The 18498-nt window shown below is 36.4% G+C and overlaps 1 protein-coding gene across 3 annotated transcripts in view; it reads right to left on the bottom strand.

The window, feature by feature from the left end:
• niban1b (niban apoptosis regulator 1b) overlaps positions 1 to 18498 on the bottom strand; it is a 53436-nt gene that overhangs the window by 10216 nt on the left and 24722 nt on the right. For all 3 annotated transcript variants that reach the window (XR_012391643.1, XR_012391646.1, XM_684820.9), the window contains exons 3-8: positions 16696 to 16824; positions 16499 to 16613; positions 13598 to 13762; positions 6304 to 6419; positions 2556 to 2660; positions 679 to 841 (exon numbers count right to left, since the gene is read on the bottom strand). Coding sequence is in view for 1 of the 3 variants with exons in the window: in XM_684820.9 (XP_689912.4) it covers positions 679 to 841; positions 2556 to 2660; positions 6304 to 6419; positions 13598 to 13762; positions 16499 to 16613; positions 16696 to 16824 (793 nt within the window). In the remaining 2 variants the exon portion in view is untranslated. The remainder of the gene's footprint in view (positions 1 to 678; positions 842 to 2555; positions 2661 to 6303; positions 6420 to 13597; positions 13763 to 16498; positions 16614 to 16695; positions 16825 to 18498) is intronic.

The following is an 18498-nucleotide window of genomic DNA, read 5'->3' on the forward strand; positions in this document are numbered from 1 at the left end:
CTGCGAAGGGGGCGCACTTGTAAACATGAAAATTGATAAAATGGAACTGTAAAAATAGTTTGAAAGCAAATTACATCCAAGAAAGATAACTTTAAAGCTTTTTTTATTATTCCAAGTTAAATGTTAGAATGTTCTAAATGAATTGGGCATAGGGGGATAACGGGGAATAGAACACAGCCAGGAACTATGTTTCTAACAGCTCTAGAGGTGTAATTGCAAGTGTACAAGTTTGCGATGCAGTTTGCGAATGTTCATTGGAACGATGGATTTGGGAAACACCAAATCAAGGAACTATGTTTGTAATGAAGGAACTTGCCATTTTTTCGGAAACGCACCCTGTAAGCATTCAGTCACCAGAACATAAAAAGAGAGCGCTATTTACTTTATTTCTTCATTCCTGAAAACAGGTTTTGATGCTTAATATTTTCACAAATTTCCAGAAATCTCTAACAAATAAAAAGTTTAATAAGAACAGCATTTATCAGAATAAGAACTCTAAATATAAACATCATAACTGTCTTTAAAGTCACTTCTGATCAATTTAATGCACCCTTGCACAAGAAAAGTATTGATTTACAACCCAATCCTTTAAACCACAGACCTAATAAAGACAGAAGGAACTAAAACATTATACACAGAACTTAATTCCTGTATAGATCTACTTTAATATATCCATACCTTGCAGTTTTGTTTCCACAAACGTTTGTGAGTTGATGATTTGGTCCATGTCTGAACGGATGAGCGCCTCCTGCTGTTTGCTGGCATTTATGCACTCTGTTTTCAAGCTCTCTAATCCTTCTCTGAGTTGTTCATGCACGAGCTCATAGGTCGCCTCCACCGTCTAACAGAAAACACAATCACATCCTAAAAATGGGCACAATAAACCCACTCCATCACGGACACAGAGCCGTCTTTGTCTGTATGCCAAGTCAGCTGAGACAGACAGCCGAAGAGAGTTATATCTAATTGTGTAAAATGTGTATTATTTTGGATGATGTGGAGGCCAGAAAAACAATAGTTTTTTTTTTTTTTACCATTTTTTCCAATATTTGTCTCATTAATTTTAGGCCATTAGGCAAATGCCTTAATTAAGTTTGACTGTTTTAAAGAGCGTTTACTCATGTTGAACCTTGTTTTAAACAATTTTTAATGCGCGGAAAAACTGACAGAAAACCAAAGCCAATAGATTTCTTTACCCATATCCAGGGCCAGACGGAATCTGCGGACGTTTTTTGCCATTTCTGCGGAGAACTTTGGTATTATTTTTGGAGTATCCAGTGGAGTATCATAACTAAAACCTTAATATATTAAATAAAAAGTAATAAATTACTGAATAAAAACTGAATAAAATCAGATTTACACATTTACTCAAGTAAATAAACAGAACTAATAACGGGCTAAAAATCTGCAGAAATCTGCGGAAAATCTGTGGAAAATCTGCAGAATTATGCGCGCGCAGATTCCGTGTGGGCCTACCCATATCCCACTCTGCAAATACAAACACACTTTAAAACACACAACCGCACATCCTTATTTATTCTCATTCTTTCTTGCTTTGTCAATATATCGTCGTGTATACTGTTGAATAATCAATTTAAATGATGTAAAAATAGAAAAAAAAAAGCTGCAGTAATTCGTGCCCTCTCATGGTAGTTACACACAGGGCGTACAGCTGAATGGCTGCCGGCGCCAGTTTTTCTACATGCTTCCAAATTATTGGTTGCACTTTAAGTTTGGGAAACTTATATTTAATAAGTCTCAAAAAAATTGTAATAAAAAGTGTGGGAGAAAAAATAGTTTATATGCATGCTAATAATACCTTTGTGAGAGGTGTGTTTGGCTTCGAGCTTTATTTTTATCTTTAAGAAAAGTAACATTTCATTTGTCATTTTAACATTGACTGTGACACCAATCATACAGAGCGTAATTTAATATATGTTAAATGTATTCTTTTGCTGTCTCCCACTGGGTCCTAGTGCCTGCCCAATGAGAAATTTCCAAGAAGAAAATAAGAAAACACTAATATGGGGAATAGAAATCTCAAATCTGACTCTGAGATCCTGTAAGTGAACTCTTCTTCAAAACACATGAACAGAGAAGATTTTCTAGAATAACTATCTTCTTAAATAATCGGCACTATTAAATAAAATGAAATCGAATTTTGGTCACATCGCCCACCCCTGTTTTTACATCAAGTCACATTCAGTATTTACTGCTACAGAAAGATTCATCTTCAGTTTTTGGTGCTATTCATGGTCTGCCCAAACTCATTTGTTAATTCTAATAAATTTCCTCACCACTTTCAATGGATGAACTGGGAGAATAATGACCCTCATTAAACCCACATTTTTAAATGAAGCACTTCACTGTTTGTTTACAGTTTAAAGGAAGTTACTCCCATAATTCATGCAAAGTGTCCTGCAAAGGAAAGCATGCTGTGGGAAAAGGTGGACTGCTCAAAAAAGCAGCAGCCGAGTGTCGTCTGACTGCGACACTGAACACATGCTTTGTAAATGCTCTAAGAATAGAGGCAAGGAGAGGCTGATCTCACTTACCGCAAACCAAACCCTCTTCCTCTCCGGCTTCTTCCCCTTCAGCTTGGGCAAGAGCTCCGTCTGCAGGGACGGCAGAAGATCCTCCAGCACCAGATTGGCCAGCACCTGCAGAAAAACAGTGAGAGAGTCACTGCTGTGGCCAGTAATGGCAGAATTAGAGCCGTGATGATACACGAACTAAGACTCCACAGTGACACATGGAGGAAAAACACACGTCTATAAAAATTACATTTGCTTTTCTTACTTAGAGTTTTTGTCTTGTTTCTTGTTCAAATATCTAATCCTTAAACCAAGAAGCATTCTCTAGATCGGGGTGCCCAAAGTTTGTCTTATGAAGGGCCAGACACTAAACATAATTGAGGGCTGTGGGCCGAAGATAAATAAAGCAAACTGTATTACAAAGTTGCCATGGGTAATTTGCTAGTTTTTTAAATAATATTTAAAAATAAAGAAATCATTACTGTAATCATATTAAGTTAATTATTGCATTGTAAATTTGCACATTTTATAATTAACTTATTACAATGAAAACAAACAATTCCTTTTATAACACAAAGAATGGAATTCAATGCACATTTAAATGAATCTGATCTATTTGCAGCATTTAATTGAAAGATTTAATTCAAGCTTGCTTTTTTGTAGCTCAACAATAAAACAAACAAGCAAAGTTAGAAAACACAATCTCTAATAAACGCTATCTCCTCACCCCTGACCCCCCTTATTTTTACTTTCTTCTCAAATGGGATGATGGGCCAAATCAAAGGTAATCATGGGCCAATTTTGCCCACAGGCCCTAGTTCGGGCATCTTTGTTCTAGATAAATAAAAAGTTGTCCAAAAACCAATTAGGTTTTTAAGTTGTTTTGATTTTTTCTAAATTAAAAATTATTCTTAAAAGAAACAAAATAATCTTGTATTCAGTTAAATTTGTTAAGCCCATAAACAGATTATTTTGCTAATTTAAAGTTGCAAAAATAGCTATTTTTCTGAAAACAGTATAATATTTTTATTTGTCTAGAAAATACCTCTGTCTTGCTTACAATGTTTTAGAAATGTAAAAACAAGGCAAAGCAATATAAAAGCGGTGGAATAATGTGAAGGAGGTGATTCAGTCTGCAATTCAGAGATGTGGTGGTTGAGTCATTGTGAATATAGAGTAATAAAAGGGTTACAGTCACTAAATATGCTTGAAGCATAATTACATAAAAACTGTATGTTGATAGTTTTGTTCTCAAGCTCTTTGTATAATAACTGTTTCATTGTTCATAAGATAAGTAGATAAATACATTCAAAGTTGACATAATGGTAAATAGATAACAGAAAAAACTGAGAAAGTTTTAGTTGAATTTTTTAATGTTTAAGTTTTTAATGAATTTTTAGTAATTCATTCATTCATTCATTTTTCTTCAGCTTAGTTCCTTTATTTTTGAAGGGTTGCCACAGCGGAATGAACTGCCAGCTTGTCCAGCATATGTTATATGTTCTACAATCATACACTACGGCCAATTTAGTTTCCTTAATTCACCTGTCCCACATGTCTTCTCCAAAGAAATGCCAATTAGCCCAGACGGGATCAGCGACCTTTTTGCTATGAGGCAACAATGCTGATTACTGAGCCACCGTGTCGCCTATATCATTCATTCATTTATTCATTTTCTTTTCGGCTTAGTCCCTTTATTAATCCAGGGTTGCCACAGTGGAATAAACCAGCAACTTATCCAGCTGCAACCCAGCTCTGGGAAACATCCATACACACTCATTCACACTCATACACTACAGACAATTTAGCCTACCCAATTCACCTACACAGCATGTCTTTGGACTGTGGGGGAAACCGGAGCACACAAAGGAAACCCACGCAGAAACGCTAGCTGACAGCACTACCTACTGCGCCACTGTGTTGCCCACCTATATTATATTATATTATATTATATTATATTATATTAAAGGCGGCAACACCAAAGCCCCAAAAATAAAAATTTATTAAATTAAAAAAGCTGACACAAAGTGTGTACATTTATATTTTTATATTATATGTAAATTTATATCTTTGGAGCTTTGGCGTTGCCGCCTTTAATGAAAAATTAATTTGCACCTTTTGCGTTTTTTGACTGAGCACCCAGTTAAGAGGGATGTGCGTGCTTTTGTACAGTTGTTCAAAACTGAAAATCTAAACAGAAATTCTAAACCCCAAACTTTTGAATAGTGAAGTTTGATCACAGAGTAATAATAATTTGGCATTGTTTATTGTGTGCTATAGCCTTCTATACCCCTCTGTTTTCAGTTTTCTAACACAACAACACCTTGTTCTCCAAATTAGGGTTGAAAATTGGGCTTAACAATGGTTGGAGGAAGGCAGAGGTGTTTCCTTGAGTGGCTACAGGACATCCTGTGAAAGACCCTCTCAAGAATTCATTGCACCAAGAGCAGGAAGAATTCTGGTATGAGGAACAACATATCGATCATTTTTATGTTTGCAAAAGCTGTTTTTACTTTTAGCTTTTGCTCAGGGTCACAGGTTTGCTCATGCTCTCACATCTGTGATACAAACATACATGATACCTTATAGTGTTTGATAAATTATAAGCACTTCTTCTTTTTGTGCCGTGTCCTTTGGAAGTCCTAATACAGAAACAGAAGAAGCTCTGTGGAAATAGCAGCGTTTGGACGGCATTTTAGCTTTCTCTGCTATAACATTACAGCACCTCTGGCCACGCCCCTTTACTGCGCTGTGTATGTAGCGCCCAAACTTAGTTCACTGTAGACTTTAATGTAAAACTCTGTAAAAGCCAATGTCTCTCTTTGCATTGAACTTTGAGCGTCTGCATTCAGAGATGTTGTTTATGTTTACACGTCTACATTACACATCAACTAAAGTTTAAAATATGATATCGTAATGGACCACCCCTTTAAAAATATATATTGTATAAAATCATTGCGTTTGGATTCTCACAAAGCATATGGGATGCTTATTTGTGTTGCAATCATCTAAATAAAAATGCTTAAGCTTTTCAGGTAAACAACCTTTGTTTAAATAGAAAATGGGATACGGGGATGCAAAAGTCATTATGTCCCTTTAATGCTTTTGTAGATTCTAGCATTAAAAATATTTAAGATATATAATAAATAAATGATTAAATGGATAGTTCATACTCAGTTTCCTCACACTCAAGTGGTTCTAAACTCTAAACTTCAATGAATTTCTTTCTTTGGTTGAACACAAAACAAGATACTGTGAAGAATGTTGGGGGGGAAACAGACACTGCATCCATTCCTGGAACATTCTTATGTTTACCATCCAAATGGTGCATGAGTAAAAACTGATGACAGAATTTTTGTTTTTGGGTGAACTATCCCTTTAAATATAATCATTGTCTATAAAATAAATGTAAATGTTTTCCTGGAGCACGTGGAAATGACAAATACATCTCCTCTAAAACATTTACACTAAATATATGTACAAAATCAGTCCTCGTAAAACATAAACATGCATTAAATACTTTCAGTCAAGCATGAACTGACAGTTCAATGAGCCACAAATGAAATGTTAACAGCATGACGCTCCTAAATCCACTCAATTCAGTCTGATGACCACACTATGATGTCACAGAGCATTTGTTCACCTCTGTGGTCACTAGAACATGACAGAAGCATGACTCGTCTCATTCATTCAAATGAAGCAGACACTAGTTTTCCCAGACACTCATTGTAAAGATGCTTGTGAGTAATTTGGAGATCAAGAGGCCCACCTGGGTGTCAGTGCCCACCAGCATATCCCATGATTCATAGTGGCCCTTCTCCTGCCTGTAGAAGTGAATGGCCTTCAGGAAAGCCTGCACCTCATGTGCCGTACTCTTCACAAAATCTGCACACACAACAGACAGAGGAGAAGAGCTCTGGTAAATGAAAGGATTGCGTAATACTCAATCATGTGAGAAGTTGTTAGAAACTTCTCTTTTCTGGTTTAAGAAAGAAGGGAAAAGACTAGTAAGAGTGATGAAATAATATGAAAAAAAGGAAATAATAAACAGTTGTCACAAAGGGTTGAACGTAACTAACTAAACATTGCCACACCACATGCATGACTGTGCTTTCATGGCGTAACAATGTCTTTAAAAAATCTTTTCCGTGAATTGGCCACTTTAAATAGGATAAAAACTGCAACATTGCTACATTTGCTACATTTATTTTACATTTTGAACACTATAATGCACTATAGAGAAGTGGCATGATGTACTAATATACTAACTAATATAAACATATAATATATATAATATAACTTGTATAACTATTATAAACACAAGAAGCATTAGGAAATCATATTCCTTTTAATGAGTCTTACTCAATTGAGTGAACTGGTGTCAAAAACACGTTTTTGCTGTCTGTAGAGCAAATTCTCTATATGAGTAAACAGAAATAGAAAAGATATCACCTTTTAAAAAAAGAACATTATATCATATAGCTGTAGATTAAATTGATAGCTGTGCTGTCCACTTATTGCATTACTTATAAAAGTATTTTCCTTTACTGAGATGGACTTAAAATAATAAAAATTTTAGGTGAGAATGTACATAAAACTGTAGTTTAAATGAAATAAATATGTAGTCAGTATAAAATATGCAATAGTTAGCATAAGTGTATATAGCTAGTTAGTAAAGAAAGTATACCTAAAAATTAAGCATAATACTACTGTTAATTCTTTATAGGCCTTTATAACCCTTTATAGAGCACGTTGAAATACTCATTGGAAAATTCCTGGAGTGTTAATGGGGGTTATTATACGACTTTTGAACTTTTATTTGAATTTTGGGGTATCTTCTTTTGTGTTTAACAGGACAAAAAACTCAAGCTTGTTTGGAAATGGGCAAAAATTAGTTAATAATAAAATCATTTTCATTTTTAGGTAACTGTCGCTTTAAGTTAGATAATGTTAGATGATGAAATAATTAATGTTTCATTTGATGCTGTCCACAGATATGTAAACTGATGCCTCACACTGTTTCTCCAAGCACTGTATTAAATAATAAACTCAAGCATGTTTGCTTAAAAAAAAACTGTTATACTGTAATTAGTGTCAATGAGGTTAGCATATATGGTTCTTTTTCACCCAATAAAGGGTTCAAATGAAAGGTATAATACTATAAAAAGTGGGCCATGATGCTGGCAGTAATACTAAAGTACACAGTACACAGATAGTCCATTGACTAGAATACTTTGTAATGCTGCAATTAAATAAAGATTGTGTGCTTTGTTTGAAAAAAAAAAGTTTCTAATGTTTGAGTTTGAACAGCATTTTACTCATCTGCAATTTAAAAATAAAAAAGAAATAGAGGAAGCATTAACAATAAGGGCTCTATTTTAAGGATCTATGCACAATGTTTAAAGCGCATGGTGCAAAAGTATTAAGGACGTGTCTGAATACACCTTTGTTATTTTAAGGACAGAAAAATACAGTCTGCGCATGGTTTAACAGGGTTATGTTAATTCTCTTAATGAGTTATGAGTGTGTTTTGGGCATAACGTGCAGTGAACCAATTAAAGTCTCATCTCACATTCCCTTTAAGAGTCAGTTGCATTGCACCATGGTGCATTTGCTATTTACATGGCGGACTTTGTAAATGAAAAAACTGAATGCTTCACTAGTGAGAAAACAGTTAAACAGCGCATCTGCAGCACAAGGATAAAGAACAAGCCTATATTCTGCCTTTTTACTTTCTCTTTACTTTACTTTTACTCTTTACTCCTTTACTTTCTTGGATAAGGAAACAATGTTGTACGCACTCCACTGAAGTCATCCATTAGCCTACATATTTCATTTTGTTTAAGTGCAAAGATTTGCTTCAAAACTATTTTTTAAATTCAGTTCGAATTTACAGCAATTATATAAATAAGCAAAATATTAAAGAAGTGTGGTCAAACAACTGAGTCTTATCCATGCCTCACATTGTGATACATACGTCTCCCAAACCCAACAGGTGAACAAATCTAAACTTGTTTTTATTAAAACAAATATAAATATGCATATAATATAAATAATACTAATAATAACATTATGCAAATTGTCATGAATAAACTGAAAAACACCTGGAGGTGAAGAAGGCATGGAGGTAGTGGTTAATCCTTTAATTTTTTTCATATATAAATATATTTGTGTATTGCTGCACATCCTGTGTGTATTAGGCAATGTTTAAGCATTTTGGACCTGCATAGGTGCATAACTGACACAATCTGCGCTGTGCAGTCAATTTTAGTTCCTCAAAATAGCAACGCGCCAACAATGTGTCTTAACACACCTCTATTTTAGACCCGCACACATATGTGTCCTCAAAGTGGTGCAAATGAATTTGCTATTTAAACAACATTGTGCAAAACATGACAATTAGGGTTGCGCTGGTCTGAAAATAGCAACTAATTTCACCATACATGTCTTGCTTCTTATTGCGCTAGGTGTATGATAGCGCCCTAAAAGTATGATCTTATGTGAATAAACAAGTGTATGAGTACACCATAATGACTGTTTCAGTAACTCAGCGTGTGATGATAATGCTTAAATTATCTAATATTTGAGAACTCTGAGGGAGGCTCCACTCACACACTCTTTTGATTGGCTGTGGTTTATTGATTTCATCATGTCTCATTTATGTCACAACTTGTGTGTACAGACAAATTACTCATTTTACTTCTGGTTTACTTAAATCTGCTTCAGAACTTTAAATAAACTTATTTTTGTACGGCTAACTTAAATGTAAACAAACTACTTCACATTATGAGCTGCTAGCCTGGGATGTTACATTTTTCCTTAATTAAAAATTTATATTTTTAATGATAAAGATTTAGGAGGCGGCGCGGTGACACAGTGGGTAGTGCTGTCACCTCACAGCAAGAAGGTCAGTTGGCATTTCTTTGTGGAGTTTGCATGTTCTCCCTGTATTCATGTGAGTTTCCTCCAGGTGCTCAGGTTTCCCCCACAGTCCAAAGACATGTGGTACAGGTAAATTGGGTAGGCTAAATTGGCTATAGTGTATGTGTGTAAATGAGAGTGTACGGGTGTTTTCCAGTGATGAATTGCAGCTAGAAGGATGTCCTATGCTGGATAAGTTGGTGGTACGCTGTGGCGACCCCAGATTAATGAAGGGACTAAGCCAAAAAGAAAATGAACGAATGAAAAAGATTTAGAATTTAATGAAGTCATTTACACTATGATGCATATCTCAAAAAAGGCAAGGCAAGGCAAGTTTATTTATATAGCACATTTCATACACAGTGGCAATTCAAAGTGCTTTACATAAACAAGAATAAAAGAAACAAGTAAAAAAAAATGTAAAAAAATAATAAAACTGATTAAAAAACATAAAAACAGGTAAAATGTGATATAAAAGAATGAAGAAGAAGAGAAAAACATAATAGTGCAATCTGTCGGACGTAGCACAGTGCTCATTCAGTAAAGGCACAGCTAAACAGATGTGTTTTCAGTCTTGATTTGAATGTGCCTAATGTTGGAGCACATCTGATCATTTCTGGAAGCTGATTCCAGCAGCGGGGGGCATAGTGGCTGAAAGCTGATTCACCCTGCTTTGACTGAACTCTTGGAACTTTAAGTTTATATGATCCTAATGATCTGAGTGATCTGTTGGGTTTGTATTCAGTGAGCATATCTGTAATGTATTGAGGTCCTAGGCCATTTAGTGATTTATAGACCAGTAATAATACTTTAAAATCTATTCTGAATGTACCTGGGAGCCAGTGTAGAGACCTGAGGACAGGTGTGATGTGCTCTGATTTTCTGGTTCTGGTCAGAATTCTGGCTGCAGCGTTCTGGATGAGCTGCAACTGTCTGACTGTCTTTTTAGGAAGGCCAGTGAGGAGGCCGTTACAATAATCCACCCTGCTGCTGATAAAAGCATGAACAAGTTTCTCTAAATCTTCACTGGAAACAAAGCATCTGATTCTTGCTATGTTTTTGAGATGATAGTATGCTGATTTACTGACTGCTTTGAGATGACTATTGAAACTCAGATCTGACTCCAGAGTCACACCAAGATTCTTGACCTTATTTTTAGTTGTTTGACCTTTAGTAACAAGGTACGCATTTACCTTGAGAACCTCATTTCTGTTCCCAATAATTTCTGTTTTCTCTTTGTTTAACTGAAGAAAGTTTTGGCACATCCAATTGTAAATTTCATCAATGCATTGGCAGAGGGTGTCAATGGGGCTGTAGTCATTAGGCAGTAAGGCTAGGTAGATCTGAGTGTCATCAGCATAGCTGTGGTAGGAGATTTGATTCTTTCTCATTATTTGGCTCAGAGGGAGCATGTAAAGGTTGAACAGGAGAGGTGCCAGAATCGAACCTTGTGGGACTCCACATGTCATGGGTGTCCACCTCGACCTATGGTCACCTATACTGACATGGTAACCTCTACCTTCAAGGTAAGATCTAAACCAGTTGAGGACCGTGCCAGACAGCCCAACCCAGTTTTCCAGCCTATCCAGAAGTATGCTGTGATCGACAGTGTCAAATGCAGCACTGAGATCGAGCAATACCAGCACTGTTAGCTTGCCTAGATCTGTATTTAGGCGTATATCATTGATTATCTTTATAAGGGCGCTTTCTGCACTGTGATGTGCTCTAAACCCAGATTGAAAATTGTCTAAACACCCCTTGAAGTTTAAGAACTTGTTAACCTGGTTAAAAACAACTTTTTCAATGATTTTGCCAATGAAAGGGAGATTTGAGATTGGCCTGTAATTGCTCAATAGGGCCAGTTATCCAGGTTGCTCTTCTTCAAGAGGGGTTTAACAATTGCAGTTTTAAGTGAGTTTGGAAAAATCCCTGAGAGAAGTGAAGCATTTACCACTTTTAGAAGATCCATTTCTAAACAGGTAAACACCGTTTTGAAGAATGATGTGGGGAGCGTGTCAAGACTGCAGGTTGATGTTTTCATAACTTGCACAATTTCTTCTAAGATTTTGCAGTTAATTGCCATGAAATCAGACATAATGTCTGATTTCTTAAGTTGTGGTTGAGCTTGTTTGATATCGACACAACTTGGCTGATTGGATGAGCTGATTGCCTTTCTGATACTATTGACCTTATCAGTAAAGAAATGAGCAAACTCATTACATTTGCTTTCAGAGAGTAGTTCACTTGGAATCCGACTGGGGGGGGTTGTGAGTCTCTCTATCGTTGCAAAGAGTGTGCGAGCATTGTTTAAGTTGTTGTTTATAAGGCTTGAAAAGAAAGTCTGCCTAGCAGTGTTTAGTCTTTATAGATATTATAATGGACTACTAGTTTCGTCTTTCTCCACATACGCTCAGCTTTTCTGCACTGTCTTTTCATCATTTGTACTCTCGGTGACCTTTTCCAGGATCCCTTTTGCCTGCCAGTCATCTTCTTGACTTTAACAGGAGCGACGTCATCTATAATCTTAATTTTAGAGTTAAACAAATCAAGGAGAGAGTCAACAGATATACTTGGTGCTAGCGATATGGCCTTCATAAACTGCTCACTAGTGTTCTCATTTATGCATCTCTTTCTGACAGAGACAGATCTGTCTTTAATAGCTGGAGTGATCAATATATCAAAGAAGATACAGAAATGATCAGATAGTGCCACATCCTTAACAACAGTCGATGAAATGTGTAAACCCTTAGTTATAAGTAGATCAAGAGTGTGTCCACGATTGTGTGTGGGTCCTTGAACATGCTGAGTCAGATCAAAAGTGTTAAAAACAGTCATCAGTTTTTTTACAGCATTGATTTCTGGATTATCTATATGAATATTAAAATCCACAGCAATACTAAAATAATCAAATTCAGAGGTTACTATTGATAACAGCTCTGTAAAATCATCAATAAAAGCTGGAGAATATTTTGGAGGTCTGTAGATAATGATCAGTAAGTGCTATACTCAGATATTCAAAGGACAAATAGTCACCAAATGACACTTGTTTACACTCATAGACATTTTTAAACAGGGCAGCGATGCCTCCACCTCTCCTATTAGCTCTGCAAACACGAAAAAAGCATGAAAGAAAACTCAAACTCAGCTACTTATTGCAGAAGATATTTCTCTTTTATCCTAATATCTTATTGCAGAAGATATTTCTCTTTTATCCTAATATCTTATTGCAGAAGATATTTCTCTTTTTTATCTCAATTGTGACTTTTAAACTCAGATTTGCAAAAATCTAAAAAAGAAGTGCATTTGTAACAGTTTAATTGGCCTCTGTGTTGTTGGTGAATTTTCTGACAGAGTACGGCAAGTAAAAGATGAAGGTGTGAAAAAAAAACTATTTTAGTTTATTGCAAACAGTTTCACTTTCTGAAGAGGTCGTGTAACCACTAAACGGCAACTAAGCAGGAAAGACGCTTTGCAGTTTGTTTATTATTAGTGTATCACCATGACCACAGCACAAAAACAGTAGTAAACTGGGGAAAGTGCAGACGCTGCCACACGCAGTCGGAATTGGCTTCTCTTCAGCCCCTCTACTGTCATATAGTGAGCTAGTTTTGAAAGGGAATAGAGAATATTACTCAAAACTAATAACAACACTAATAATAATAACTAATAATAACAATACTTTCTAAATCTGTAAACTGAAATTCTGTAAGAATCAAAGGTGTCATATGACCTGAACTTTGACAATATGTTAGGTATGTGAGTCTATGGTATTCTCAAAATGTTTCACCTCAAAATACCCCCCAGAGTATTTATTATAGCATCTCTAAATGTCAATTTTATGTGTGTGAGCAAAAACACAAGTGTGTTTTCTATGTGTATACCTTAAAATGAGGCAAATGAGCTGCACCACCCGACTCCCCTTTCAGAAGAGGGCGGGCTCTATATTGCTTCACATTGAACCTAAACATCTAAACTGGAGAATCTGTCACAGCCAAACTTTCAGACATTATCAGCAGAGATGATTAGCTGCATTTTCTTGAACGACTAACCGTATTATGCATAATAAACATGCGTTCACGATATAATCTAAAAGTAATTAATCTGACTGCATAAAAAAGACAATCTGAGATTAGGGCTGATACCTTGGTTGTGGTGGCGAATACAGTCATTGAGGATTGAGACGAATCGTGCACGCTTCTCCTCCTGGTGGAAACAGAAGTATGAGTCTCGTCTATACGGCAGCCTTAGGTAGACTGGAAGTGGACCAGGAACGACCACCATAGCTACTGATGCCTCTTCTTTACAACCTGATTAACACACAAACAATAATTGCAGCAAGAAGAGAGGTCAGGATGGGCAACTAGAAATTTCCTGCATCCCAAAGTGCATAATCCATGCAAAATAGTAAGCAGGATTATAGTAAGTGTGTACTAAAGCATGCTATGTTGAAAAAGTATGTACTATTTTACTATTTCCTGTTTTGGTTAGTATTGTGCATACAAGACCCACGAATGGCAGATTAACAAACACATTCTTTCTCTCCAGTGTGATTGGAAGAATTATTTTAGTAGCTTACATTGAAGTGAAATGCTATTTTAAAAGTTTCTAATTTTATTTTAGATCTCTCTAACAAGATTTGATTAATCCTACATTTAACATCACCTAATTTCCCAACAATTCTCGAACACATATGTCTAAGATTGCCTGTTTCCAAATCTCTTCTGTAGAAAAAAGTCTACTCTGCTTAAAACCCTTACCAAAACACTATTTCTCTCTGCTCCAGCGATTCACGTAATCTTGGATTCAGTCCATATCTGGAGTAGATGCTTGTTGTGCTCAGAGTTCGACCTCAACACAATTCACATTTACATTTCCTTCCTTTCTGTATTATTATTATTATTATATTTTTTTACATTTTTGTATTTGTTTATTTTTTGTATTTATTTACTTGTTTTCTCATATATATGTTGAATGTTGTAGCACAATGCCTTGCAATAAAGTCTAGCGGTTTAAAGTCTAAGGGTGGGGTATGGTTGAAGGGTGGCTAGAAAAATAATGTTTACATGTGCATTGATTTGATTCTGTAAATTGCAGATGTGTAAATAATAAAGATATTGAAAAAAACACAGCCCCACATGGTCAGAGAGGACATCAATGAGTCAAGCCAACAAGACATACTCTCAGCGAAGACCTCAGTAACAGGTCTTTGGCTCTACTTAGTTCTCTTTGGCCAGCCTGAACACATTTTCCTGGGAAGTACTTTGATCTGCACCTTTACCATGATGGAACTCAGTCGACAAAGTCCACAAATGTTGTATATCATTGTCTAGACTGCACATTTGTTTCTTTTCCTTTTAGCCACCGAAGAAATGCTCCCCCACTAGAGCCTGGTTCCTCACAAGGTTTTTTTCCTTCATTTAATTTTTTTGATTTAATGTAGTTTTTGTGGTGACGTGTTCCCCTCACAGCAAGAAGGTCGCTGGTTCGAGCCTTGGCTGGGTCAGTAGGCATTTCTCTGTGGAGTTTGCATGTGGGTTTCGTCCGGGTGCTCCGGTTTCCACCATAAGTCCAAAGACATGCGTTAGAGGTGGAATGGGTATGCTAAAATTGACACTAGTGTATGAGTTTGTGTGTGAACGATGTGTGTGTGTGTGTTGGCGGTTCATTCCGCTGTGGTGGCCCCTGATTAACAAAGGGACTAAGCCAAAAAGAAAATGAATGAATGAACGCTTAACGCTGTCGCCATTGACTTACTAGGTTGTGTCTGGTGGAGCTGAACTGACTAGAACTATAGCAAAATTCTACCTCTACTCCTGCCTTTCATAGTATTGACTATGACTAAAATGACTGCTGCAAATTAAAACCACCATGACCACATCTGAACTATAGCTCCAGAGGCTTTATAAATCTTCAGCACTTGTACACAGTGTAGATGAGTAACAATAACCAATGAAGCCTTTTGTTTTGAGTTTATGAACACAGCGGCCAATCAGTAAAATTTTGATTAGTCACTTCTGCAGACTCATTTTCACAGTTCAGAATTTATTTTTTATTTGAGGAGACAATAACTTGTGCATTTTGAACATTAAAACTTTCAAATTCACAGCTACATTACACACCATATAAATGTTAATATTGGAAAAAATAAGATGGATGACTAACAAGCTGGCTAGGTTTACAGCTTGCTCCATATGTATGGACAAGCATTATCATCTCAAACTATAGAGATGGATCGTTCTTGACTGATTAGTTTATTTTGAACGAATCTTTAATGTAACTGAAGAACAATGAATCCTCTCAGGGAGTGATTCATGCGCTCTAACACGTGCATATGCATAATGTCCAGGTGGGGTAGAAGATTAGATCCTTTTTTTGAGTCTTCTATTGAGTTTGAGTCATTGGTTCATCATGTAAAAGACATACTGTAAGCCAATCATATGCAGCCAGCCCAGTACTGGAAAATTCGATATATTCATCTCCTGAGTCCGAGGGTTTGAGTAGTTTGTTCATCACATGAAAGACATAAGTCAATCCTATAAACTTAGAGTGGGAAAAAGATTTGATACATTCATTTCTCATGTCCTCAGGTGTGAGTCATCTCTTTATATGCTGTCACATGATTAACAAATGACTAAAAAACATAAAGGCTTGAAAGATAAACTTATCATGGGTCCTTTCGGCTCAGACTGTGTGCATCGGTTAAGCTTACATCGGACTGCTGTGTCTCGTCAATAAACAACTCTTGTAAGAAAAGGTGAGCTGAGATCAGCTAATCATACTGTAAACATAAGACCCGGGTAAACAATGATTGAATTTTTTCTCTTAAAGCATTTTGGTTATGACTTGTTTGCATTGTGATCAACGTTTGTTCTAGTTGTAGATATGTTTGGAAGCAACATTTTAATGATTTTTGGCAAATTGAACGAAATGACTCGTAAAAAGATTTGTCTCAAGAGTCAGTAAAATGATTCCAACTTCCCATCACTCTCTCAAACCTTGTCGACTTTCTTTACAAAAAGAGTAACCAACTGAGATGCACTCACCATTAGGATCAGGAAAGTCCTTGTCCACAACAGCAGTGTATTTTTCCTCTGACGTCAACACAGCGCCCCCTGTTGGCAAGAGTTTGTGGCGTGCTGGGGTTCCCTTTGTATAAGACTGGATGAATAAGAAATTACAGAATCATAAGGCTGTCCAGTCAGTCAAAAAAGTAGCATGATCAAAGATAACATTTAAATACCTCCTGACTATCGTGAAGCTCCAGACTGTAGTCAGCACGGACAACAACCAATCTCTCTCTCCACTTTCTGTTGTCATCAAAGTAAAGCATGCTGTCCTTGTACAGGACCTCTGAGGCCTCCGGAGGTACCTGAAGTGAATATATGTCTCATATCAGTGAGAATAAAAACTGCAATATCATGAATCAGATAATACTGATATTGTAAGAGTGCAATACATTGACCACATTTGTTAAAGGGCACCTAGGCAAAATATCATCTTTTGTAAGCTGTTTGGACAGAACTAAGTGTAGGTATAGTATGTTCACTGTCATATTGGGGTGATATAAACACAATAAGTCTCTTATATTCCTATTCCTTATATCTTAAATAAGATCCAAATCTCTTCCATTTTGAGGCCCACCACATAATATGTAATGCTTATAATCAGATCCACAAGACAGGACGTGCGCAAAGCAGGGATTAGAAGATCTGTTTAGCTATCTGTGATAATTTGCACCTCAAGAATGAGTTTTACAAGTTTAAAAGTTTTTAACACAGTGCATGTTTGTAATAAAGACATTAAAGAAAATTTTTAAAAATTCATAAAGAAATTCATTACCATAGCTGCATAGTGTCAGTACAATTATAAAAGAAGACGCCTCAATTTTAGTTTGTGGACGTAAAATCAGGTTTATTTGCACATTAACATAACAAAAGTCCATATAGCAGTGTATATTAATGTGTATCCTGTCACATTTTCTGTGCAAAAACAGTGCAAAGCGTGCATGTGGATGCAATTGCTCAAACTTTATAACGAATTGTGTGTGACTTGTCATTGCAGAAAGGCTTGAATTATCTTCACAACAAAAATATCAAATAGCCGTTGGAAAAGTTTTTACTGTAGTATGGGAAATTTGCTTCATTCTTGTCTGTCACTGTGTTGTTTATCTATGTGAAGGCCACACACCAGATAAATACAAACAGATATCTGACACGCTTGTGGGAACAGTTGGCGAGGAGAACCAGCTCATTTGCATTAAAGGCACAGGCAACAAAAACAGCTACAATGTCCTAACAGCTCAAATTTTTCTAATTTAAAGGTTCACGAAACCCTCGAGTACTTTTTTTGAGCATATAACAGATTTGTGTGAATTGAGCATCAGTTAAGACAATGTTAGCACCTGTCAGCTTTAAATGTGGGAAAAAACTGGATATTTTTGAGCTTTTGTCAGCTAATATCAGCTTCCAGGTTTAAAATAATTTTTGGGGCGGGATCAAAACCGGCGAGGTAGCGCAAAACTGCAAGTACAAAGATGACGCGTCAGTTTCTCATTATTATTCATAGCGGAGGAGCCTGCTTATTAATTATCCATGAGAGCACGTGCTTTCCAAAGGCAAGGCAGACCTGCCAATGCCAAGCCCAAGCTGTAAGACACGGACCAATGGCACACAGTATTTAGCTGTTCATGAAGGCTCGTATGTGTTTGTTTCCATGATCCACAGGGTTTGTTGCATGTTTTTCAATGCAATGCTGTCAGGGCCGATTCAGCAAAACTGTTTGTGTCCATCAAGCCTTTTTGTCGGGAAAGCAGTACGAGAATTGGAGAATGGCGGACGTTGTCTTTTATCAGGAGTTCGTTCACATTTAGACACATCGCCGTGCTGCTATGTTTGCCTAAATCCTCTATATTACCAACAGGGCTAATGGTTAAAATAGACAGGTCAAGAGATCTGCTGCACTGAGTCTGCATTCACATCTATGATTCAGACCCGGAGATTGAGGGTAAAGTCCTCATTTATAGTGTTTATATGAACACGATTAT

The sequence above is a fragment of the Danio rerio genome, chromosome 2, assembly GCF_049306965.1.
Source record: "Danio rerio strain Tuebingen ecotype United States chromosome 2, GRCz12tu, whole genome shotgun sequence".
NCBI classification, from domain to species: Eukaryota; Metazoa; Chordata; class Actinopteri; order Cypriniformes; family Danionidae; genus Danio; species Danio rerio.